A 26,322-nucleotide genomic window follows, 5' to 3' on the forward strand; every position below is an offset into this window, starting at 1 on the left:
CGGCTAGGTTTGTAGGCCATGGCCGATGAGCCTGCACGTCCGGGGCCTGTGCTCCGCAATGGGAGAGGCCACAGCAGTGAGACCACGTACCGCAAAAAAAAAAAAAAAAGATACTATTAAGAAATAAAAAAACAAAAATTGTGCTGGGATAAAATATTTGCAACACATAGAACCAAAAAGCAAACAAACAAAAACACAGTAACCAGAGTTATACAGTATTTCTACAAATCAATTAGAAAAAGATAAACATACAAGTAGAAGGATGATTAAACAACACAAATAAGCACTTCATTGAAGAGAAAACACATATGGTCAAAAGAGACTCATTCATGTTCTTAATCAGGGAAATGAAAAATAAGACCAAAATGAGATATCATTTACACTCTCCAAATTGGCAAAAATTAACAAATAAGACAATATGAAATATTGCAGCAAATGTGTGAATTAAAAGGAAAACATATTCTGCTTATATCAAAACCAAAATAGAAAGAAAAAAGGAATGCTAAAAAGGGAAAAGAACGCCTGAGATTTTTGAGACAATATCAGAAAGATGGGTATGCATGTAACTGGAATCACAAAGGAAAAGAGACCACCCAGTTCAAGAAAGAGAACTTTGCTAGGAATCACAGAAGCACTTCTATGTGTTCCATTCCAATTACAAACCCCTTGATCCCCACATAGTAACCCTCATCTTGAATTTTGTAATCACTTCCTTGCTTTCTCAAAAAAAAACAGTTTTATCATCTATGATCCATTTTGAATTAACTTTTGAACTAACTCATGGAGTTTTGTTATTTTGCATATGGATGTCCAGTTGTTCCAGCACCAGCTATTGAAAAGACTGTTGTTTCTTCAATGAATTATTTCTGCACCTCTGTCAAAAATAAAATGGCCATATTTGTGTGGATTTACTTCTTCAATCTCTGTTCCATTTGACCTATATGTCTATCCCTTCAACAATCCCACGTTGATTTAAATGGTTTTATAGTAAGTCGTAAAATTGAATAGTGTAATTCCTCCAAATTTATTCTTCTTTATCAAATTTGTTTTGACTATTCTAGTTCATTTGCCTTCAATATAAATTTTAGCATCTACTTATCTATATCTACTAAAATCCTACTGATATTTTGATTGGAATAACAAATCTATTTATCAATTTGGGGGATAATTGGCATCTTTATTAAGTTGAGTCTACCAATCCATCAACACGTTTCTCTCCACTCACATAGGTGTAATTTTTTTTTCAACAGGGCTTGTAGTTTTCAGCATACAAATCTCATATATTTTAAAGATTTATACCAAAGTACTACATTCTTCTTTGAGCTACCAATTGCTGTACTAACCAATGTTTCTTGCATTGCACACTTTCATTTCTTTTTTCAGTAGTTCTTCCAATGAGGGTCTATGAATGTAAACTCTTAGTTTTTTTCAGGTCTAAAAATGCCTTTATTTCACCTGTACTTTATATAATAGTTAAAATGCTTCTAGAAATCTAAGGTGAACATTTTATTTCACTAAGAATCTTGAAAATACTTTCGCATCTAATATTATTAGTGAGAAATCTATTGAATGTAGATGGCATTCCTTTTTCTTCTGAAAGATTTTAAGATTATCTCTGATGTTCTGTAGATTGACCATAACATATCTGGGTGTGAATTTAATTTTATTTATTTTGCTTCATATTCAGGATCCATTTTCATTTCTGGAACTCATGTTTTTCTTCATTTCTGGAAAATTTTCAGCAATTACCTATTCAAAGGATTTTTTCCACTGTTTACTCAAGTTTCTTTTTCTGAAACTACTAGCAGATTAATGTAGAAGCCACTATATAGCCTCCTGTCACTTTAATATTTTTAACCTCATTGTCTCTCTGTTGCACTGTACAATGTGGGAATTTCTCAGTACTATTTTCCAATTAACTAATTCATTTTTCAATTGTGTCTGATCTGTAATTGATACCATCTATTGTTCTGTTTATTTAAAGTATGATTTTACATTTAATAATTAATTCTTTTTCAAATTCATTTGTTCTCTTTTTAAAATTTATTTATTATTTTATTCTACTTATTTTTTTTGGCCATGTTGGGTCTTCGTTGCTGCACGTGGGCTTTTTCTCTGGTTGCGGTGAGCAGGGGTTACTCTTCATTGTGGTGCGCGGGCTTCCCATTGCGGTGGCTTCTCTTGTTGCGGAGCATGGGCTCTAGGCATGCTGACTTCAGTAGTCGTGGCACATGGGCTCAGTAGTCGTGGCTCATGGGCTCTAGAGCGCAGGCTCAGTAGTTGTGGTGCATGGGCTAAGTTGCTTCGCAGCATGTGGCATCTTCCCGGACCAGGGTTCGAACCTGCGTCCCCTGAATTGGCAGGCGGATTCTTAACAACTGCACCATCAGGGAAGCCCATATTCATTTGTTCTTGTTTCATTTATATCTGTTTTAATTTAAATTATTTCCTTACCCTTTTTATTGACAGTATCACCTCCTTTTAGGTTTTTAGGCTTTGCCAGAATCTCCTACCTAGAGTAAGTTCACTTTCTAAGAATTGATTTTGTTAGTGGCCTTTGTAGCATTAAATCTTGTAAGTTTTTGAATCTTGGTCTGTAGTCTTAAACTTACTTGTTTCTTTTTTCTTTTACTGTCCTGTCTCTTTTCCTCTCTGTGCATATTTATTTATTTTCCCTCTTGTGTTTGGTTTAGGGGTTACCTCCATTCTGCCTCCAGGTTCTCAATCTAGAGCTAGGATTTAAAATAACAGTTTGGTATTATTTCTCTGTGGCAATATTAGGGATGTGGTGTATCAAATACCATTTGAAAGTATACATCTATGTTCTTCCTTTGTCAGCACATGAAATAGCACCCCAGGAGTACTATGAAACTGTGGCAGTGGGTGAGAGAGGGGGAGGGTGTTTTCAACCATCTTTCACGAGTAAGTAAGAATACACCCAGTCCCCGACTTTAAGTACAGTTAAACTGGTAGTCCCCTGTCTTAAGTGGTGCACTTTTGGTCCACTTCATCCTATAGGTGTTACACCCTGACACTATAATTTCCTAACTCAGAGCCCCACAAGATTACAGGCTTATAATTCTTCCTCTTTTTTTTTTTTTTTTCCCGGTACGCGGGCCTCTCACTGTTGTGGCCCCTCCGTTGAGGAGCACAGGCTCCGGACACGCAGGCTCAGCAGCCATGGCTCACGGGCCCAGCCGCTCCGCGGCATGTGGGATCCTCCCGGGGCACGAACCCGTGTCCCCTGCATCGGCAGGCAGACTCTCAACCACTGCACCACCAGGGAAGCCCCTAATTCTTCCTCTTTTTATACATGGGAATTTTCACCTTATATTTCAGATCTACTGTCATTTTGGTTTTCTTTTTTCATAATGTATTCATTATTGCTATGCTTTGGGGACAGAGAGTGATTCCTTCACGTGCCAGAATTTCATTCATAAACGGTTTCTGTGCCTAGATGTGTAACTGAGAAGGACCCTATGGGGCCTTCCTGGGACAGACTCCTCCGCATATCTTCTGCTTTAGCTCCTCTAGGAAGTAATAGAGAATACTATCTGATGCACATTTCCTGAGTTGTTTTACAGATGTGAAAACCCCCACCAAATGGAAGATGTTAACTACTTGATGACCATGAGCACATAGCCCCCAGACCTACTAGAGCCTAATGTTAACCCCTGTGACACAGCCCTGTTACCTCATCATCAACTAATCAGATATTTGTGCATGAGCTGATCACATACCCTGTACCCCCCACTCCCTCACCTGGACTTTGAAAATGCTTTTCTGAAACCCATCAGGCACTAGCTGTCCCAGACTATTTGTATGGTGAGTTACAATAAACACTGCAATTTCCTTCACCATAACCCGGTGTCAGTAGATTGGATTTACTGCAGGCAGGTGAGTGGACCCGAGTTTGGTTCAGTAACAGATGTGTCCATGACACACAGATATTTTTAAAGAATTCAACTTTTAGTAATTTTGAGAAATAAAATGGAACACGAAGAATAACCTACAGAGCATATAACAGATTTCCCAGTGGAAACTTCACAGGAGACAGAGATAACTACCTTTCCCTAAACTTTCTCAAGCAACAGATGTATATTTAAAAGTCTGTATTACCTTAATATATTCTTTTTAAATTAACTAATTAATTTATTTTTATTTTTAGCTACACTGGGTCTTCGTTGCTGCATGCGGGCTTTCTCTAGTTGTGGCAAGTGGGAGCTACTCTTTGTTGTGGTGCCCGGGCTTCTCATTGCAGTAACTTCTCATTGTGGTGACTTCTCATTGCTGAGCACGGGCTTCTAGGCACACGGGCTTCAGTAGTTGCAGCACATGGGCTCAGTAGTTGTGGCTCGTGGGCTCTAGAGCACAAGCTCAGTAGTTTTGGTGCATGGGCTTAGTTGCTCCATGGCATGTGGGATCTTCCCGGACCAGGGATCGAAACTGTATCCCCTGCATTGGCAAGCAGATTCTTAACCACTGTGCCACCAGGGAAGTCCCAATATATTCTTGACTGCTGATTAAAAGTGAAGTTTTTTTGTTGCTGTTGACTTAAACATTAGCTAACAAAGGCACAATGATAATCAAAGAATTCCATTTTTTCCAGAGGAAATCTCTCATGCTTGCTTAAAAAAAAGCAAAAACTTGTAAGTCATACATACGGATAAATGGCTTCTTTAATGTTTCCGAAGATCTGTTTCCCAGTCATTATGATGGTCAACTGGGTTGTCAATTCTATTAGACAGCCTCCAGGATCACACTAGTAAGAAGAAAAAGGAGAAAAATAAAGTAAAGGATGAAAGATGGACTTCTGCAACAAAAGAAATCCCAAACCAGAGGGTGAGAATCTGAAGATTTGCATTGGAACAGATATTAAAGAAATATAAATGGATATTTAGTTCCAAGTTCCAAGCTTGATCACCAGTCTAGCTACATCAGATTCAGCTGTGAAATATGTTAAAAACAGATTTCTGGGCCTTAGAAAATTCTGAATCTTTATTATATCTGGGTTAGGGCTGGAAGTTGTTATTTTCTCCATGTGATCTGGATGCACAGCCAGGTTTGGAAAGCACTGAACTGTTCTAACTCTGTACCCGTGGTAGAGCCCTTTTTGCTGTACCTCTAGAAAGTTATTCATCCTTTGATGGAAGTCTTCAGGAATACAGAACTTACTTATTCCAGTTCATAGTTCATATTTTATACCAAACAATAGGTACAATATAACTTCTTGCCCAGAACGAACTGGAAAGTCTATCAGACAGCAGGATTCTAAGACCAATATGCTCTGTGGACAGTCAGTGTCTTTGACTTTTCCTGCAGCTTGATAAAATCTGAGTTAGTGCGGGGCACACCTAAAGGTATTTAGTTAACATTGAGTTACTGAAGCCACAAACCTCACCTCTCTAGAGAATTCTTACCTCTTCACTTCTCCACACATTAAACAAATACGTGTATTTTCCAGGATAGCCCACGAACTTCCCTTTAAAGAAAGCTACATAGAAGCAGGACGAGTAAAAATTTACAAACTGAAACAGGAACATTTTCAAGGTAAGACTGCTCTCATACTCCTGGTGAGTCCGAGGAATTTCTGGTAAATAAAAAACACCAAGGTTTAATAATGCACCTTCCTGCTTCTCCTTATTTTTTTTAATCCCTGGGATAAGTGGATATCTAGTCATATTATTCTGAGAGTCTGTTGAAATCTTCCCCACTCTGGTCATAACTGACCAATATTAAGTAGCTATGGATGTGCACTAGGCTTTCAATTAGAGATTGTGTATTAATCTAATCAACAGAGAAGGCTGAGAAACCGTCATTAGCACATTTAGAGGGATGAAGTACTTGCCTGGGGTCACACAGTCAAAATATGGAATTCAAGTGCCTATTAGACTGAAGAGCCTCATGCTTATCCCCGTAACACTATATGATACCCTGTAAACACATCAGATCTCGCTCCTCTGTTTTCAATCAGGTGTAAACAAGGTGAATCTTATGAAGGGCAGAGGATGATTTCAAACTGAATTGTGCTTTCCTCTCATGAATTAAACGGCTTTATCAGTTTTGAAAACAATGTCATGCAAACGGTGGCCGTAATAGTACATATTTTCCCTCTCCTTTCCTTAAAATGCATGATGATGATCTATCATTTTATGAATTCCAAAGATAAGAAAATGTTAGAGTCTCTTCACACCACAGTAAAAAAACATGAGGCATGAAAGAGTAAGGGGCCATGCTTTTCTGAACTGATGATCTCCCAAGAGCACAAGCTGATCCAGCCAAATCCATGACATTTTCAGCAACACGGAAACAGTAGCACATATTCTAAAGACACAGATAACGCTTCCATTTTACTGAAATTTAGCTGCATTTCTACAAAATCTCTAATGTGAATACAAGAGATTTTTCTCATTGACGAAAGCTGAGATATTTTTTAGGTGCTTTGTTTGTAGGTGCTAATTGCTATAATTTTTTAGTTTTTGGCTGTTGCTAAGCAGAAAAAATAAGTAAAACTGAGAGAGAAGAACTCCAAATTTGAAAATAGATTTAATGACAGCTGCTTCCCAGTGCTTACTCTAGTGCTGAGTAAATACTGTGCTGCCTTTTTGGTTACCACTGGGCACACTGTCAGTGTACAGATTTAGGGGAGGGGGGCATGAGCTCCTGGAGAGAGCAGTCCCAGAAGAAGCTGAGGCCTGGAGTTGAGTCTCTGATCTCATCTCCAACTTGCTGGGGGCAAGGCCAGGAGCAACTGTGCTCTGTGCTAGTCTTCCTGACTGAACCTACCACTCCACCTGTGACCCCTTCACCTTCCCTCATGGCTTTAGGAGAAATTTTTAAAAGAACATAATCCAGGTTCTAACACATGACAACTGAAAAGAGAAGCACTAACTTTTAGATTTATTCAGGAGGACCTGATTGTTCTGTTTTCCTCACAATAGTTTTCAAAATCCAATACATTCTAAATACCATACACATGAAATAAAAATTATCTGTGACTTTAGAAACGTGTGAGGATTTTATTTAGGCTTCAACTAACCCCATCAAGGAAGGATTAAGGTAAGAATACTCAGAAAGATCTACAGAGTCCTAATTCTTTTTAGTTATTTTTCCTGCTTCCACTATAATAGGCCTGAATGTAGCTGTTAGGGGATTCTGAAGTACCAGGCTATGGGTCTACCTGTAGAGCAAAACTGCCTTAAAGTGTGCCTTTAAAAAATGAACTCCCGGCGTGCGGAGACCCTCTGCACCCCTGCGAACATGGCGCTGCGAGTGGCGCGGAGCGTGCGGGCCGCGGTCTGCAGCCTGCGTGCCATCTCTGCGCCCAACGTGCCCTGCCCGCTGCAGCCCTGGGGACTGCAGGCGGGCGCCGTCCGGGCGCTGTCCGGCGCTGCGCACCGGCCCCACTCTGCTGTCGGGTCGTAAATTCACAGACAAACATGAATGGGCAACATCAGAAAACGGTGCTGGAACAGTGGGAATCAGCAATTTTGCACAGGAAGTTTTGGGAGGTGTTGTTTACTGTAGTCTGCCTGAAGTTGGGAAAAAATTGAACAAACAAGAGGAATTTGGTGCTTTGGAAAGTGTGAAAGCTGCTAGTGAACTCTATTCTCCTCTATCAGGAGAAGTAACTGAAATTAATGAAGCTCTAACAGAAAATGCAGGACTTGTAAACAAATCTTGTTATGAAGATGGTTGGCTGATCAAGACGACACTCAGTAACCCTTCAGAACTAGATGAACTAATGAGTGAAGACGCATATGAGAAATACATAAAATCTATTGAGGACTGAAAATGGAACCCCTAAATAAACTAGTTTGAAACAAAAACAAACAAACAAAAAAAGAACTCCCTTGGGGATTATCCAGAATGGAGGTATAGCATTGATAGGAACCCTTTTTCAGAGTCATACTAATGATTTGGCCGGCTTACCCATTTTTGTAATCCAGGCAGATATCCTTTCATAAAAGAAATTCAAGATCAAGATGACAATAAAGTTCAAGCACGATCCAGTGAGAGATGTGGTTATGTGGGGAGTGAGGAAACTTCTGACATGCTTTAAGGATGCTTCAGTTTCCATGAAGCTAGCAAATGTAGCAAAGACTGACAGGCGGTATACAATCACAGCTACCATACACGCGATGACCAGAGACATCTGGGGAAGGGAAACAAAAACTGGTCACTCTGGTCTCTGAATCCCTGTGATGCATATATATCTGAAACATACTCTTCTCTTCAACTCATATATTAAGTTTAGCAGATCTGACATGGAAAGCAAGACAAGTCAGTCCCTCTCACCATAGATGGCAGGAAATGAAAACTAGGAACGTAAAAGGGTTAGCGATAAGTGTATGGTAGCAGCTGAGTCAATCGAAAATAGAAAAGTATTCATTGACCATCCTCTAGGTCTATCCTTTAGAATGAGTTGGAAAACTACCAGCAAGCCAGAGTCTGCTTGTGGCCTTACCTGTTCTTGCGTGGCCCTTAAGGTAAGAATATGTTTTGTTTGTTTGTTTGCATTTTTAAAGGTTGTAAAGAAAAATAAAGACAATTATGTGTCAGAGACGATTTGTGGCCTACAAAGCCTATAATATATCTTTTACAGCAAATGTTTGGTAACCTCTGCTCTAGGTTGTAGTTAAATGCGTAGTGTGAAGATCACTTACTTTCTCAAGAAAAATACGTTTAAAGATTCGATTTCATTTCCCCTCAGAATACTGCCATTAGTAGTCTGATATGCCTGGTAGTTTAGATATTTGTATAAATTTTATACCTTTACATATTACAAAATCACAAAGATCTTTATATCAATGATTGGAGAATTTTATTGTGAAAGTTGAGGAACTGAATCAAATTGAATGAGTACTAGAAATAAATGACAGTGATCTTTCTGGAACCACACTCCAGAATATTTTTCAAGGAGTGTCCCAAATTGATTATCACCCCCTTTTATTCTATCATCTCTCCTAAAATGATTGTTATATCATATAGGAAAACACACATTTAAAATAGAAAAACCAATACCTTTATCAAAAAAGGTTAGAGATAAAATATTATAGGACAATATGGAATGGTGAGGTTAAAATGCAGTCTACAACTGCTAATTATTTATACTTCAACAGGCTAACTTCTCAGAGGGTAACCTTGCCTGTTTTCCTAAAACTAAAGGTCAACTGTAAGAGGACATACATTTTGAAAGGGGAGGGCAGGAAATAGATTATGATGATGGAGAAATCTATCAGGTAAAAGGCATGGAAAAAATCTGACTCCCTAACAATGGGATATGCTAATTAAATTCTTCATGTAGAAGATGTAACATTTTCTTCCATTTATCTTGGCAAGAGAACGAACCTTAATGGTATAAAGTTTTTCATTTTGTATAAGTATTTTAAATGGATAAAAGATAAATTAATAATTTTTAAAAAAAAACTAAACAAATAGTCTGTAATCAAATTACTTATTTCACTGTTCTGGTTTCAAGTTATCACCAAATTAACAAAGAGCTGGGGGAGGGAGAGGGACGGGCTTTAAGATAAAGCACCTCTCTCTCCCCCCAACTCTTTATGCAAGGTTTAATCATGGCACATCCATGCAAATTACAGTTTATTCTATATAAGAGCTCCATTCAAGATAAAAAAAAAATACTGTGGAGTGGGAGGGAAGAGAGGGACTCAAGCCATTGCAGACAAAACTATTGAGGTAATCCCAGTATGATCTTACATCAATAGATGATAATAGTTTTTAAACAATGCTCACCCATAAAGTCACTGTGGCTCCCGATAAAAAGTACCATGGAATACGACTACACCAAGGCAAGTAAGGTTCCACCTCCTGTAATTTTGAAGAAATCACAGCAAAATTCAAAATCTACAAAGTTGGGAATCCAAGCAGTAGTCAAAATCACAAAGCCATGTTAAAGTAGAAACCTCCTCAATGGGTTCACCACAGCTCATAGAATGCTACATTCTAGTAGTGATTCCTTATGTTTAGGTAGAAACCTTTAGGGCTCTCAGATGAAATATTTTACAAATGATATGAGATATAAAGGATACACATTATTTCCTGAGTGTTGAATTAGAGTTGTATTTAGGGAGAGGGAGACAGGAAAAACAAAGTCAAAACCTGAGGGCTGCTGCTTAAGTGGACATGCCTTAATGATGTTAAAATTTTCTAATTGAGTTAAACTGAATTGAGTTGAATGCACTGCTCTGTAATTGCTCTGTATGATATTAAGTAGGGTGCCTTCTTTATATTTATAGGATTAATTGTCTTCTTCCACACAGTTCAGGGGCCCAGACTTTTCTACAATTATGGGTTTTTAAGTCATTAATGGAAGATATTAATTATACCAGCTGATATTTTTAGCTATATCGAGAGGCAGTTAGATCTTACGGCCAAAATACTGTCATACAGTAAAAAATAGTTGTCAGCAGAAATCTAAATCATGTAATTCTATTTAACATATAAGATTTTACATCTGTACAGTCTCAAGGATTTTTCAGAAAGGACTGAATGCAAACAGAACATAGCAGTCAGGGTAGGCTGCCCAAGAGCTCTATTGAACCCCAGGATGTGTGTGGACACATCTGATTATGTACATGTGTATGCATGTGTGTATCCAATGTGTCAGTGTGTTCGTGTGTGTGTGCATATTTGTGTGTGCATGTGTGGGTGTCCATTCCTGCATGTATGTGTTCCCAACAGACTCAAATGTAAGAATTCTGGTTGTGCTTAACCACTGAAGAAGCACTGCAATGAAGTAAAAAAAAAAAAAAAAAAAACAACTCTCATTTCCAAAGCCATTAAAGCGAAGTGAAGTAGACGATTCACAGTGAATCAATACATATTGTTTTTCAACTTGTTTCAAATGTAAACATTCAGTACATCTTGCTTTTGGTCAACGGTGTTTGGCAAAGCCAATAGGCCTGCTTTTATTTTCTTCTTTATCCCATTAAGTATGAACAAATACACATCATGTCATTATTATGAAAATATCTCTTTTAATATATTTTTTATTAATTTCAAATAGCCACCCAAATTGTTAATGTATTTTCTGAGGTGATTTTTCTCTTCATTCATTTACTGAATATTTTGTAATGTTTCAAGGCAATTTAATAAACGTTTAGTGAATGCCTGTACTATGAGAAGAATGTTGAGTATTATACACAAGAACAGTGTCCTGAACAGAGTAGGGAATTCTACTGAAGAGATTTTTAGAGACATATTCTATTCTCTCTTTAATAGCATCAGGTAACATGGTGATTATAGATTATGGAAAGGTGGGGACTCTAAGAATATGCAGCCAAGAGTCTGCAAAGTATCTTCCATTTTCAAGTGAAACAAAAATGAGGTACCAAGAAGTCTAATAACTCAGTCAACAACATACAGCCAGTTTGCCAGTTATCCCCAAATCTAGACTCTCCTTTCCAGACACCAGTGCAATGATCTTCCCATTATAATTAATTAGAATGGACTAGGTGAATAAACTTTGGTCAAATAAAGCAATCACTCGTAAGCCCACTACCTTAATACAATACTATTTTAATTTTCACGCATTAACTTAGTATCATTTCCATGTCTATATATTTATATACAAAGCCCACAGCATGCACACTATTTTCCATTTCCTTTTATTTCACTTAGTATTAAAACTATGTATTTCATGATATGATGACTTGGATTTGCTTCAAAATAATCTAGTGGCAGGGAGGGGTAGGTGTATAAATGAAAGAAGATTGCCCATGAAATAATAATAATTGAAGCTGGGTGATGATTCCATCCTGGGGCTCATTATACTTTACTACCTACTTGTGCATGCGTTCAAGATGTATATTAGAAGCGAGTAAACAAGTTTGTATGATTTATATGTTGTAGAGTATTTTAAAGGCAAATTGAAATACACATCATTACTTGAGAGGCCACCCACAGCTTGGTGTCCATTGGAATATACTGCCTATTTCAGTCTCCTAATATACCTTAGTCACTGCATTCACTTTCCTATGTGTACACATAGCTTCAAATTCAGGTCTCAGCTGGAGCTGCTGCTGCTCCTCCTCAAAGTCCACCAGGTCCCACTCATATTCCAGTCTGGCTTGTCGCTGTTTCCAAAACTCCAAAAACAATGTGACTATGGGCAAAGAAATGCATAAGAACAAATATAATAAGGAGATGGAGGAATAAGTGAATAAGGAGATAATAACTAGATTTTTCTTTACTTTAAAAAATCATTTTGGTTGTATGATGGTTCTTCTGTCATTGTTTGATGATAAAATTATAAATTTTGGCATAATACTATGTAATAGTCTTGAAATAACTCATATATAGAAATACAAATTAGTTTCTTAGACAGCAGTCCATGCAAGAAAAATTTTTTTTAGGCACGCTATTCTCTCTCTCTTCATTCAGATAATTTGAAATAATATTTAAACTTGACTTTTTACTAACACCTAGATTTTGTTTGCATGTCTTTTACTGAAATCATTCAAGCAATTGTACCACATTCTCAGGCTTAGGGAAATTTAAGGAAAACATAGGAGCCATTTCATAACACAGTATGTCTCTCTCTCTCTCTCTCTCTGTCTCTCTTTGTCTCTCTCCCTGTCTCTGTCTCTCTCTCTCTCTATATATATATATATACGTATAATATATAATATTATATAGTATAATATACAATATATATAATTTTTCAACAAACTTTCCCTTAAAGAATAACATATTTACAGAAAAGTATATAAAACATTACCAACACCCCCAGAAAAACCTTCCCTTATAACCCTTCTAAGGCATAGATGTAACTAGTTTACACACACACACACACACAGACACACACACACACATATATACATATATATATATATAAACACACACACACACATACCAGTTTCTTTACCCATTCATCTGTCAATGGACATTTAGATTGTTTCCACATCTTGGTTAATGTGGAGAGAGTTACAATGAACACAAGAGTGCTAACATCTTTTTGAGATCCTGATTTCAATTATTTTGGGTAAATACCCAGAAGTGGGATTGCTAGATTATATGACAGTTCTATTTTAATTTTTTGAGGCACTTCCACACTGTTTTCCGGTTGTACCATTTAGCATTCCCACCAATAGTATGCAAGAGTTCATTATAATTCTTCACATCCTCATCATTTTGGTAATAGCCATCCTGACAGGTGTGAGATAACATCTCATTGTGGTCTGATTTGCATTTCTCTGATAACTAATGACATTAAGTATTTTTTCATATATCTGTTGGCCATTTGTATAACTTCTTCGGGGAAATGTCTATTCAAGTCCTTTGTCCATTTTTAATCAGGTTAGGTTTTGTTATTTTTTAAAAACTATTGAGCTACAGGTGTTCCTTATATATATTTCGGAGATTAACCCTTTATCAGATAGATGGTTTGCAAATATTTTCTGCCTTTCAATTGGTTGCCTTTGCACTCTGTTCATTGTTGTCTCTGCTGTGCAGAGCATTTTAGTTTGAGGTAGTCTAGCTTATTTTGTTTGTTTTTGTTGCCTGGGCTTTGGTGCCATCTGCATGAAATCATTGCCAAGACCAATGTCATAAAGATTTTCCTTATACTCTCTTCTAGGATTTTTACAGTTTCAGGTCTTGTGTTTAAGCCTTTAATCCATTTTGAATTGATTTTTGTGATGGTGTAAGATGTGAATGAAAAATGTTGCCTGCCATATCCGTAAACAAAGGATGTTGCAGCCATCAAGCCACTACAGCCCAGATGGTGAGCCCTGAGGGAACTCAAGATGGGAAAGAACAGGATACTGGCCCCAGATAGCTAAGGTGCATATCAAAGGAATGATTTCAATTAGCCCAGATTCTTGCATCTTCCCATACAAAGAAAAGCGCTAATTCATTAACTTAAGGTATCTGGTTTTCTTTAATTAACAGTAATCTTTTGATGTCTGACTACCTGGTCTTTGTTGCAAAACTCCTATGTATCCTGGCTCCTCCCTTACCTCTTCAGAGCAGTTCCTCAGAGCTATCTGAGAGGCTGCCTCCTGGGCTTGAAGTCCTCAGAAAGTCTGCCAAATAAAACATAATTCTCAACTTTCAGGTTGTGGATTTTTTTTCAGTTGACAAAGATAAGGATCCAATTTCATTCTTTTGCATGTCGCTGTCCAGATTTCCGCAGCACCATTTGTTGAAGAGACTATCCTTTCCCCATTTTGTTTTCTTGGAAATCCTGTTGAAGATTAATTTACCATATACATGTGGATTTATTTCTAGGCTCCATTCTGTTCCATCGGTCTGTATGTCTATCTTAATGCCAGTACCATACTGTTTTGATTGCTGCAGCAAACAAACAGTTCCTAACTGGTTTTCTCCCTAGGGCTAAAAGTAGAGGCAGCAGACACAAATGCCCATCTTCCAATCTTTCTTTGAAAGAGATCTACTTGCAGACTTTAAAAGCTGCTGCCTGAGGGTCCAGCTTCCAAACAGCCTGCATTTAGGTGCTGACTGAGATCTTCCCATTTGGGATACTGATGGGTTTTGGCACACCCCCCAAATACTGGGAACAACTAAGAACAAAGAAGGCAGCTTGAACAATCACAGGCCACACTTTCAAGGCTGGGAGAGGTAGCTGTTTTACCTAATGAACAGAAATCAACACAGGGAGGCAAGGTAAATGAAGACACAAAGGAAAATATGTTCCAAATAAAAGAACAAGATAAACTGCAGAAAAAGACCTTAATGAAATGAAAACAAGCAATTTACCTGATAAAGAGTTCGAAATAATGGTCATAAAGATGCTTACTGAGGTCTGGAGAACAATGCATGAATAAAGTGAGAATTTGAACAAAGAGACAGAAAATATAAGAAAGTAATAAACAGAGATCATAGAGCTGAAGAATACAATAATTTTATTGTAAAATTCAATAGAAGGGTTCAGCACATACTACATAAAATGAAGAAAGGATCAGTAAACCCCAAGAAAGGGAAGTGGAATTCATTCAGTCAGAGGAGAAAAAATGAATGAAATGAAAATGAAAAATGAGTGAAAAAAAGTGAAGTCAGCTTAAGGGAGTTATGGGACAATATCAAGCAGACCAACATTTGCATTATAGGGGGTCCCAGAAGGAGAAGAGAGAGAGACAGAGACAGCATATTCAAATAATGGGTAAAAACTTCTCTAACATGGGGAAAAAAACAAATATCATATCTAGGAAACCCACTGAGTTCCAAAAAAGATGAAAACAAAGAGAACTACACTGAGACACATTATATTTAAAAGGTCAAGAGTTAAAGACAAAGAGAGAATCTTATAAGCAAGAAGAGAAAAACAACTTATGTATAAGGGAACCCTCATAAGACTATCAGCAGATTTTTCAGCAGAAACTGCAGGCCAGAAGGGAGTAGCATATAGTCAAAGTACTGAAAAAAATTTGAGGACCAAGAATACTCTACCTGGAAAGTTTTCCAGACAAGTAAAAGTGGAAAGGGTTTATCACAACTAGAATGGCTTTTCAAGAAATGTTAAAGGGACCTCTTTAAACTGAAATGAAAACATATAAAAGTACAAATCTCATTAGTATAGGTAAATGTATAGTTAAATTTAAAATACATGTTATAATGGGGGTAGGTAACTCACTTCTAAATCTATTATGAAGGTTAAAAGACAAAAGTAGTAAAAATAACTGTAACTACAATAAAATTGTATAACTATAATAATTGGTTAAAGGATACACAAGCTAAGAAGATATAAACTGTGACATCAAAAACATAAAACATGGGAAGGAAAGTAAAAATATAGAGCGTTAGTATGCATTTGGAATTAATTTGTTTTGCTTGCAATAGAATGTTATAACTATAAGATGTTTTATAAAAGCCTCACTATAATCACAGAGCAAAAACCTATAAAAGACATGCAAAAGATAAAGAAAAAGGAATCTAAGCATACCATTACAGAAAATTATCATACCCCAAAAGAAGAAGGCAAGAGAGGAAGAAAGGAACAAATGAATTACAAAACAATTAACAAAATGGCAATAGTAAGTCCATATCTGTCAATAATTACTTTAATGTAATTAACTAAATTCTCCAATCAAAAGTCACAGAGTGGTTGAATGGATAAAAAAACAAGACTCAACTATGTGCTGCCTACAAGAAACTCACTTCAGCTGTAAGGACACATATATACTAAAAGTGAAAGGATGGAAAAAGATATTCCATACAAACTGAAACCAAAAGAAAGCAATATTAACTATACTTATATAAGACAAAATAGACTTTAAGACAAAGATCACAATAAGGGGAAAAGAAGATCTTTCTATAATGATAGAGAGATCCATCAAAGAAGAAGATATAACACTTATAAATACTTATGCACTCAATAGAGGAGCGCCTAAAATATATACAGCAAATGTTAACAGACCTGAAGACAGAAATTGTCAGCAACATAATAATAGTAGGGAACTTCAACACCCCATTTTCAACAATGGATAGATCATCCTGACAGAAAATCAATAAGGAATCATTGGACTTAAACTACATGTTAGACCAGAGGGACTTAAGGGGCATTGACAGCACTTTCCATCTAACAGCAGCAGAATACACATTCTTCTAAGTGCACATGGAATGTTCTCCAGGAAAGGTCATATATTAGCACCACAAAACAAGTCAATAGATTTCAAAAGTTTGAAATCATATCAAGCATATTTTCTGACCACAATGGTATGAAAATAGAATTACAGGAAAAGTTAAAACTGGAAAATTCACAAATATGTGGAGAATAAAGGACATGCTACTGAACAAACTTAGAAAAATCAACAGAGAAATTAAACAATATCTTGAGACAAATGAAACTGGAAATACAATATACCAAAACTTACGGGATGCAGCAGAAGCAGTTCTAGGAAGGAAGTTCATAGTGATGAATGCCCACATTAAGAACCAAGAAAAAGCTAAAATAAACAACCTAACTTTAGACATTAAGGAACCAGAAAAAGAAGAGCAAAGTAAGCCAAAGGTAGTAGAAGGAAGGAAATAACAAAGATCAGAGGGTAAATAAATAAAAGAGACAAAAAGACAATAGAAAAGATCAATAAAACTGTTTTATTTTGAAAAGATAAACAATAGAAAACCTTTAGCCATAATTACCAAGAAAAAAGATAAGGCTCAAATAAATAAAATTAGAAACTAAATAAAAGACATGACAACTGATAGCACAGAAATACAAAGGATCATGAGACTACTATGAACAATTATGTGCCAATACAGTGGATAACCTAGAAGAAATGGATAAAGTCGTAGAAACATACAACCTACCTAAACTGAACCATGAAGAAATAGAAAATCTCAACAGACCAATTACCAGTAAGGATATTGAATCAGTAATCAAAAACATCCCCACCAACAAAAGTCCAGATCAGATAGCTTTACTGGTGAATTCTATCATGCATGTAAAGAAGAATTAATCCTTCTCAAAATCTTCCAAAGACTAGAAGAGGAAAGAAAACTTCCAAACTCATTTTATGAGGCCGTCATTATCCTGACACCAAAGTCAGACAAAGACACTACAAGTAAAGAAGTTATACTTGATGAACATAGATGCAAAGAACCTGAACAAAAGAGTAGCAAATCAAATTCAGCAATATATTAAAAGAATTATACACAATGATCAAGTGGGATTTACTCCAGGGATACAAGGATAGTTCAACATCCACAAATCAATCAACATGGTATACCACATTAACAAAATAAATGATAAAAGAAAATCATCTCAACAGATGCAGAAAAAGCATTTAACAGAACTGAACATCCATCATGATAAAAACTCTCAAAAATATAGGTATAAATGGAATGTACCTCAATATAATAAGGGCTATACATGACAAGCCCATAGCTACCATCATAGTCAGTGGTGAAAAGCTGAAAGCTTTCCCTCTATGATCAGGGACAAGACAAGAATGCCTATTCTTGCCTCTTCTATTCAACAGAGTACTGGACATCCTAGCCAGAGCAATTAGTCAAAAATAAATAAATAAATAAAAGACATATAAATTAGTAAGAAAGAAGGAAAGAAGTAAAACTGTCTCTGTTTGCAAATAACATGAAATTATAAAAAACACCCTGAAGACACCACCAAAAAACTGTTAGAACTAATAAATAAATTTAGTCAAGTTCCAGGATAAAAATAAATATATAGAAACCCATTGTGTTTCTATATACTAACCACGTACTAACAGAAAGAGAAATTAAGAAAATAATCCCATTTACAATAACATCAAAAAGAACAAAATACCCAGGAATAAATTTAACCAAGGAAATGAAAGATACGTACACTGTATACTACTAGACACTGATGAAAGAAATTGAAGAAGACACAAATAAATGGAAAGATAGCCCATGCTCATGGACTGGAGGAATTAATATAAAAATGTCCATACTACCCAAGCAATCTCCAGATTTAATGCAATCCCTATCAAAATTCCAATGCTATTTTTCACAGAAATAGAGAAAACAATCCTAAAATTTGTATGGGGCCACAAAAGACTCCAAATAGCCAAAGCAATCTTGAGAAGGAAGAACAAAGCAGTAGGCATCATATTCCTGATCTCAAACTATATTACAAAGTTATAGTAATCAAAATAGCATGGTACTTTTGGCATGGCATAAAGAGAAACATAGAGACCTATGGAACACAATCAAGAGCTCAGAAAAGAATCCCACATATTATGGTCAATTAATATTTGACAAAGGAGCCAAAAATACTCAATGGGGATTTCTTCTATAAATGGTTTTGAGAAAATTGGATATTCCTTTGCAAAAGAACAAAACCGAAAAAAAAGGGAACCCTCGTGCACTGTCAGTGGGAATGTAAATTGGTGTAGCTGTTATGGAAAACAATATGAAGGTTCCTTGAGAAATTAAAAATATAAATATAATAGGATGAAGCAATTCCACTTTTAGGTATATATCCAAAGGAAACAAAATCATTATCTTGAAGTGATATCTTTACCCCCATGTTCACTGCAGCTGCTGGGTGTTCTATGCATAATTGCTCCTCTATTTGTTATGACATATAAGGTTAGTGTTGGTGTACAATCTCTGTCAATGGAAAGAATTGAAAACTACTACATTTGTTGTAATTTGTGTACCTATCATCCATTTCTGATTCCAAAAAGTGACAGGCAGGATTTGGTAGCCACATAATGAAGAGATGTCCATATACTAACTTAACCAGAGGAGGCTGCTGGAGAATTGTGGGTAAGACTTCTCTGTCTCCCATTCTCTCTTTGAATCTGGCCTTTTTTCTTCAGACCATAGCAGTCAAGCAGAAGTAAGAGAAACCCATAAGAACCTCTGCTTCATGTACACACCCCCACAAATGTTGGTGTCTTATTGCCTGAATCAAGCTACCTTGTTCCCTTGGCCAGTATTTTTCTTTTTTTAATTAATTAATTTTTCGTTTCGTTGGGTCTTTGTTGTTGCGCGCGGGCTTTCTCTAGTTGCGGCGAGCAGGGGCTACTCTTCGTTGTGGTGTGCAGGTTTCTCATTGCGGTGGCTTCTCTTGCTGCGGAGCATGGGCTCTAGGCGCACAGGCTTCAGTAGTTGTGGCACACGGGCTTGCGGGCTCTAGAGCACAGGCTCAGTAGCTGTGGCACACAGGCTTAGTTGCTCCGTGGCATGTGGGATCTTCCTGGACCAGGGCTCAAACCCGTGACCCCTGCATTGGCAGCTGGATTCTTAACCTCTGTGCCACCAGGGAAGTCCCTCCTTGGCCAGTTTTTAAATGCACACACTTGTGCTTTTTAAAGATTTTTTTTGTTAAATTGGAGAGAAAAAAGTCTATCTTTCACCAGAGTCCCCCAGATTTTTAGACATGCTTTAGAAGGCTTTAGGCCTCCTCTTGCCAAGTTACTCTTACCGAAAATACTTCACTGATGGCGGGAATAACTGCATAACACTTCTACTTCCCACATGATACAAAATAGAAGAGATACTGGGACATTTCCAAAATTAAGGGAAATTCCACCTTACATGGGAGATTTTTACCAAATGGAACTGGAAGCTGGAACTAGAATTTGACACAGGAAATTTAAATTCAAATGTTGAGTATTAGCTCTCAACAATTTTTTTTTTTTTTTTTTTTTTTTTTTGTGGTATGCGGGTCTCTCACTGTTGCGGCCTCTCCCGTTGCGGAGCACAGGCTCCGGACGCACAGGCTCAGCAGCCATGGCTCACGGGCCCAGCCGCTCCGTGGCATGTGGGATCCTCCTGGACCGGGGCACGAACCCGTGTCCCCTGCATTGGCAGGCAGATTCTCAACCACTGCGCCACCAGGGAAGCCCAGCTCTCAACAATTTTTGAGTCTTGTTCCAGTTTGTATCCATGACTCAATATCCTCCAGCCACCAAATACTTATGTTTATTTCTCCTGAATTAAGCACTTATTGAGCCTGTTTTTACCACAGTGCTGACAGTGTAATCTGATTACATATGAAGTTTCAAAAATTATAGTGTTTTTCAGAGAAATGAGCAGATGACTAATAGAGACCTTTCTGGACCAAGGATCAAGACGAATGACCATTGATGTGGACTCCATCAGTGTACTGATGCTAGCAAAGACATAAAGATGTAAAATCACCTTTGGTTTATAAGGTATGCCAACTGTATATGTTACATGAATGGCCATAAAACAGATAACATGGAGAAAGCTGTTTTTATGTAACTATTTACTCACCCCAAATTCCCATGAATATTGCAAAGAACACTGTTGACTCATTGTCAAATAAATGGGAGAACTGTAAAACAATAACAACATCACAAAGACTACTTAGTATCAAATGAGGGAGGGAAATTGCAAGTCTTTTTAACATACCACAATACATACATACCTTTGAAGCCCAACAGGTAGAATTTAGTCTCCAATAGTCACACATTACATCACAGAGTGGGCACATGATAATCTGACCCCCAATCTCAGGGTCACAGATCTCAGTGCTGCAGAGGGAAGAGGAGAGCTTTTGTTTTGTTTTGTTTTGTTTTTATCTTGTTTCGTTTTGTCCACACGGCATGGCATGTGGGATCTTAGTTCCCCGACCAGGGATGGAACCCATGCCGCCAGAAGTGGAAGTGTAGAGTCCTAACCACCGGACTGCCAGAGATTCCCAAGAGCAAAGTTATATTAAAAGTGATGTGTTTGGGTGAAAGTCCAAAGCTGCTTTTATTGGAACAACATTATACAGCTTCTTACATATGGCACAAGGGGAAATGAACTAGCAATTTTTGTAGATCAAATCATGCTTTGAGGAACAGAATCTTTAGAGCCCATCATTAAAAACAAATTTTCCATAAAGCACCAGGTGAGGGGTAGCTGCTATGTTTGGGTCTTTTTCAGAAACATCAATTATCTGCTGCCATAGGAAACATTCTGACACAAATTCCAGAAAAATAATAGCAACAGTTTCAGTTAGCATAAGATTCTCTATTTGGGCAACGCAGCTGCACTTACCTGCTTGAGTTATCATGCATCGATAATAAGCCGTAAATAAAACAAGCTAAGCCCACTATAGCTGCAAAAAACAACATTTCTGTGTAAAATCCGAGAAAGACAAAATAGATGCCAATTTTTTCTCCGTAATAATCCCTATGAAAGAGGGTAAAAAGAGAATCAGAGGTTGTAAGAATGACACAGTCCTGAGAGTCTTGGTTTTGTATTCAGACAAACTTGAATTCTAATTTTGGCTCCATTGCTTTCCAGCTGTGAAATTTTGATAAAGTTACTAAACTTTCTAAACCTTAGTTTCCACATCATAAAATGCAGGATAATGCTTAGCCATAGAATTGGTGTAAGGATTAGAAGAGACAACACATGTAAGTAAGAAGCCAACTGAGTGGAAGTTAAGATCTACTTTTGAAATAATCAGGTAATTTGAAAAGCTTTTAAATTTTAAAGAGAGTTTAAATGTTTTGAAATAAAGTGCAGAACATTCTTCTAGCAATTAACAAATCAAAATCACATTCACAATCTGTGCATGGACTTTCGCTTTATCTCTCTCTAAAATTGAAGAATGTACTCAGACCACAACAGATGAGAGTGGTTGTATGTATGAACTTCCATCTTCCTTTAAATTTGGAGCTCTGATGGATGCTTATAGAATTGTAAGACAAGGAGCAAACCAAGGAATCAAAAATGAGTGTTTAATCAAGTTCCATAAAATATACAGTTCAGCACTTGCTTTACAAAGAGTTAAAAAGTGACAGCATTAGTTGGAATAAATGTTCAAGTCTTATAACCAAGTTTTGGGGTTTTTTTTCTGTTGTTTTTTAAACCAACTCTCTCCTTAAGGAATCTCTCAAAGAACCAGAGAACAAGGTTTTCTCTGCCTCATAAAACCAGGTTTTTTAAAAAAACAACACAAAATAGGTCAATCTTCTCCCTTATTCACGTAGAGCTCAGCTCACCAAATCCGTGAAGTCTTACCACAGTTTCCTAGACAGAGAGATGTAATCCCTTTTGGGCTCTAATAGCATGATATATATAAATCTATTACAGCACTATTTATTAAATTGTAATTTCCACACATGCTCAAAAAACAGGCAAATCTAAACATAAAGGGTTTAAATTTTACATAACATAAACTTATTTAATATAAACTTAATTTCCCAATGAGAAGGTTTTTAATTTTTTTTCACTCAATATTAATTTTATTGAATATCCCATTCTTCAGTTTTCAAAATTTCTAATCTTTTCTAATGAAACAGGCATCTCTCTGCTTGTACCATCTTTCATTCTTTCATTTTTTCATTATTTTCAGTGATAATAAACATTTTTACATTGTTGTTTTCCCTTGTTCTGCTTTTCAAATTACTATAAACTTGAAATTAAATTATAATTCCATTGTATTCCCTTGTTAATTTACCATTTACAACTTCCTTAGGTTCACTCACACAGGATGAGTAAACTTGCTTTTTCTCTTTTTTTTGTTTTTGTTGAAAAACATAGCAATTATTATAATACTGCATAACATCAAAATCTAAAAAAAAGAATAAAAATATTTGATTTGGGAAAATTTACTATTCATCGTGTCTATTTCCATTTGATGTTTTAAAAATTATAGAATCAATCATTTTTAAGGTAAAACATCAATATTACTGCTATATGCTTAACCAAAAAATTATTTGGGAATTCATAAAGAAACTGGATATTTCAAAGAACTACATTTTTCTTCCTTTCAAATTTCAAGAATCTTATTCCTTGAGAATTAAAAAAAAGTCCTCAAGAACTCCAGACCTTTAATTAGTATTTAAAATATTCTCAAAAAGAGAAATTCTCAAATGAACATTTATTATGTATGGAATTATAGAAATAATTTTACTAAACTTTGGACTTGAGGAGCTTAATAATAGATTAACAACTAAACCATCTCTTAAGAATGCAAAAAGCAAGAGACATGTCTTAGATTTGTATTATGGTAAATACGTATATATTATTTACATATTATTGAAATAACGTTTAAGATGTTAAATTCTTATTATTCAAAACAAAGAAAATGAGAAAAAGCCAATAATATGAGATACTCTGTAAAGTATCAGACATAAGGAGAATAAATACTTCTTTTGAGTATTAATGTTTTAGAAAAATTTGCCTTTTATTTACACTTACGGTATTTCTTAACCTGTCCATTTTACTTGCTAGATTTTGCACTCATCTGTGGCCCCATAACATTTAACAGGGCATCTCATAGGTAGAAGACATTCAATATTCTTCGTTGTGAGATCTTGTGAGAAGGCACTGGTCTAATTTTGTATTCCCAGGACTTAGTCTGAGACATAGCAAATAATCAAAACAATGATGGTGGAATTGAAATAAATATAGGCTTGAGGAATGAATGAACAAAATGCAAACATTTGGTCTAAAGAGATTCATTTTTCCCATGAATTCATGGACATCTGAGAAACTTAGCTTAGCGATTACACTATTTTGGCTTTTAATAGCACCATTATAGTCACTGTAAACATATTTGTTCTAACCTATTTGCTATATAGCAGTATATCAATTTTAATTATAAGCATTAAGCCATCCCAATAGATGATATCAGAAAAATTATTTGGAGCTCTTAAATTGGAAAGAAAAAATGGGATCAGAAGGCATATAATATTGAAGACTGATAAACCACTGATGGTAACCTTTGTATTCCCAGTTATCCCTGAAAAAATATAATCTAATATGACAAAATGATCAGTACCCAAAAGGCAGTAAAAATATTTACAAATATTTGGACATGGAACTTAAGTTTGGTGTAGAGATAACATGAAATATGTGAAATCTAGGAATTCAAATCCTATATTCTAAATCTCTTTCCAGGCACCCCTAGTCATCATTTTTTTTTAACCCTCTATATCCAATCCACTAGGTCCAATAAATTCTGTCATAAAAGTCTTTTTCTTTCTTTTTTTTTTGCTTTGTCACGAGGCATGTGGGATCTTAGTTCCTCAACCAGGGATTGAACCTGCAATCTCTGCATTGGAAGCACAGAGTCTTAACCATTGGGACCACCAGGGAAGTCCCATAAAAGCCTTTTTCTAATCCATAGTCCCCTCTTTCCTGTTACCAGTGCCTTGGATATGACCTTCAATATCTATTACTGGAAAATTTTTATTTTATTTTATTTTATTTTTGTGGTATGCAGGCCTCTCACTGTTGTGGCCTCTCCCGTTGTGGAGCACAGGCTCCGGACGCACAGGCTCAGCGGCCATGGCTCACGGGCCCAGCCGCTCCACGGCATATGGGACCTTCCTGGACCGAGACACGAACCCGCGTCCCCTGCATCAGCAGGTGGACTCTCAACCACTGCTCCACCAGGGAAGCCCTATTACTGGAAAATTTTAACAGCCTCCTTACTTCCCTGACTTCGGTCTTGCATCCTTCTACTATCTGTCCTGTTTCCAAGAGAGTAATGTTTCTAAAGCACAAGATTAAACAATGACCGTTTCCTCCTTTAAAGGTTTTCTCCTTTCATCTTAGCAGTGTTCTTCATGATTTTTTATTGATAAACATTCAAATCTTACCAGCCACACCTCCTAAATGAAGAACTAAATGCACAATGCTCTTCTTTAGCCCAGTGCTCTTTACTTGTTCTCTCTACATGGGATATTCTTAACTAACTTGTTTACCTAGCAACCTGCTACTTCTCTCAAGACACACTCAAGAATAATCACTGTGAAACTTTCCCTGAGGTTGTCATAAAGGTAGGTGCTCTTTCCTCTGTGCTCTGTTCTTTCATGAGAATCACTCTGCTGTAATTATTATGCACTTGTGTGTCTTCCTGCAAATATCTTTGTGTTAGGAAACCACGTTCTGATTACCTTTATAGCCCTAGCCTCTTGCTGATATCTAGCGATGCTAAATAAATGCTCATTAAAGGAATGTGGGCATTGTAATTATGCATCTATAGACAATTCCTTTCTACTTTTAAGGATATTTTTATTTTTAACAAGTCTTCCCATAAAAAACTTTCATAAAACCATAAAATCAACAAGGAGAGGAAATAAAACCATACCTGATATAGGCCTTCAAGCATCATGACAGAGAACACCATGATCTTCAAATTACTTGTAAGTAAAGAAATAAACCCAGTTCCAACTGAGTACCTATTACCAGCTGCCATACCTGAAGTACAGAGAGCAGTGAAGAAGATGCTTAAGAAATTCTAGGGAAAACATGTGAAGTAGGGTGGGGACATTAGACAAACACAGACAAAATAATCCCTGGGAAAAAGTCTAACTAAATGCCATAATACTGAACACATGTTGGGACTTGGTAATTCGTAGTACTAGCTAAAAGAAAGGGATCTGAAAATGAGTAAGCCTGGAAGTGGCAGCCTCAGAAAAGCAATGTTTCTGGGGAAGAATCAGGTATAAAGGATGGTACTTCTTAAAAGTGGCAGAAAAGAGAGAGAGTTAGGATTCTATAGAAATGAAAGAAAAAGCGCATGACAAGCACAGGATATCATCCATGAAAGAAACTGCATGGAATAGGAAAATAAACTAACAGAAGAGTGTACTCTAATGCTAGAAACTCCATGAATTAAACACAAACAGAAAAAAGCAGAGCATACTATACAAAATTATGTTAAAAAAACCCTGAAAATGTGAAACAAAGAGCTTCAGCTGATGAAAATTCTCCCAAAAGAACATGAGGAATACTGTAAAAACAACAGTACAAACTGAATTAAATGTTCTCAGATAAATAACTGGAAATGTAAGAAAATATCAGAAATATAAAAATAAGAAGTGGGAAAAAACAGGAATAAATAAAACAAGAGATGAAAGAAACCAAAAAACAGAGGAA

General features: G+C 36.4%; 1 protein-coding gene and 1 pseudogene across 4 annotated transcripts in view; one reads left to right on the forward strand and one right to left on the reverse strand.

The window, feature by feature from the left end:
• ANO5 (anoctamin 5) overlaps positions 1-26,322 on the reverse strand; it is a 97,827-nt gene that overhangs the window by 15,320 nt on the left and 56,185 nt on the right. For all 4 annotated transcript variants that reach the window (XM_027115175.1, XM_027115174.1, XM_027115173.1 and 1 more), the window contains exons 9-16: positions 21,481-21,615; positions 20,864-20,969; positions 20,710-20,770; positions 11,976-12,127; positions 9,757-9,831; positions 7,933-8,155; positions 5,421-5,590; positions 4,665-4,762 (exon numbers count right to left, since the gene is read on the reverse strand). In XM_027115175.1, coding sequence (XP_026970976.1) covers positions 4,665-4,762; positions 5,421-5,590; positions 7,933-8,155; positions 9,757-9,831; positions 11,976-12,127; positions 20,710-20,770; positions 20,864-20,969; positions 21,481-21,615 — 1,020 coding nt within the window. The remainder of the gene's footprint in view (positions 1-4,664; positions 4,763-5,420; positions 5,591-7,932; positions 8,156-9,756; positions 9,832-11,975; positions 12,128-20,709; positions 20,771-20,863; positions 20,970-21,480; positions 21,616-26,322) is intronic.
• Positions 5,629-7,925, forward strand: LOC113624906 (glycine cleavage system H protein, mitochondrial-like; annotated as a pseudogene).

The sequence above is a fragment of the Aethalodelphis obliquidens genome, unplaced genomic scaffold (assembly GCF_003676395.1).
Source record: "Aethalodelphis obliquidens isolate GAN/ISIS:26980383/991018 unplaced genomic scaffold, ASM367639v1 scaffold14, whole genome shotgun sequence".
Classification (NCBI taxonomy): domain Eukaryota; kingdom Metazoa; phylum Chordata; class Mammalia; order Artiodactyla; family Delphinidae; genus Aethalodelphis; species Aethalodelphis obliquidens.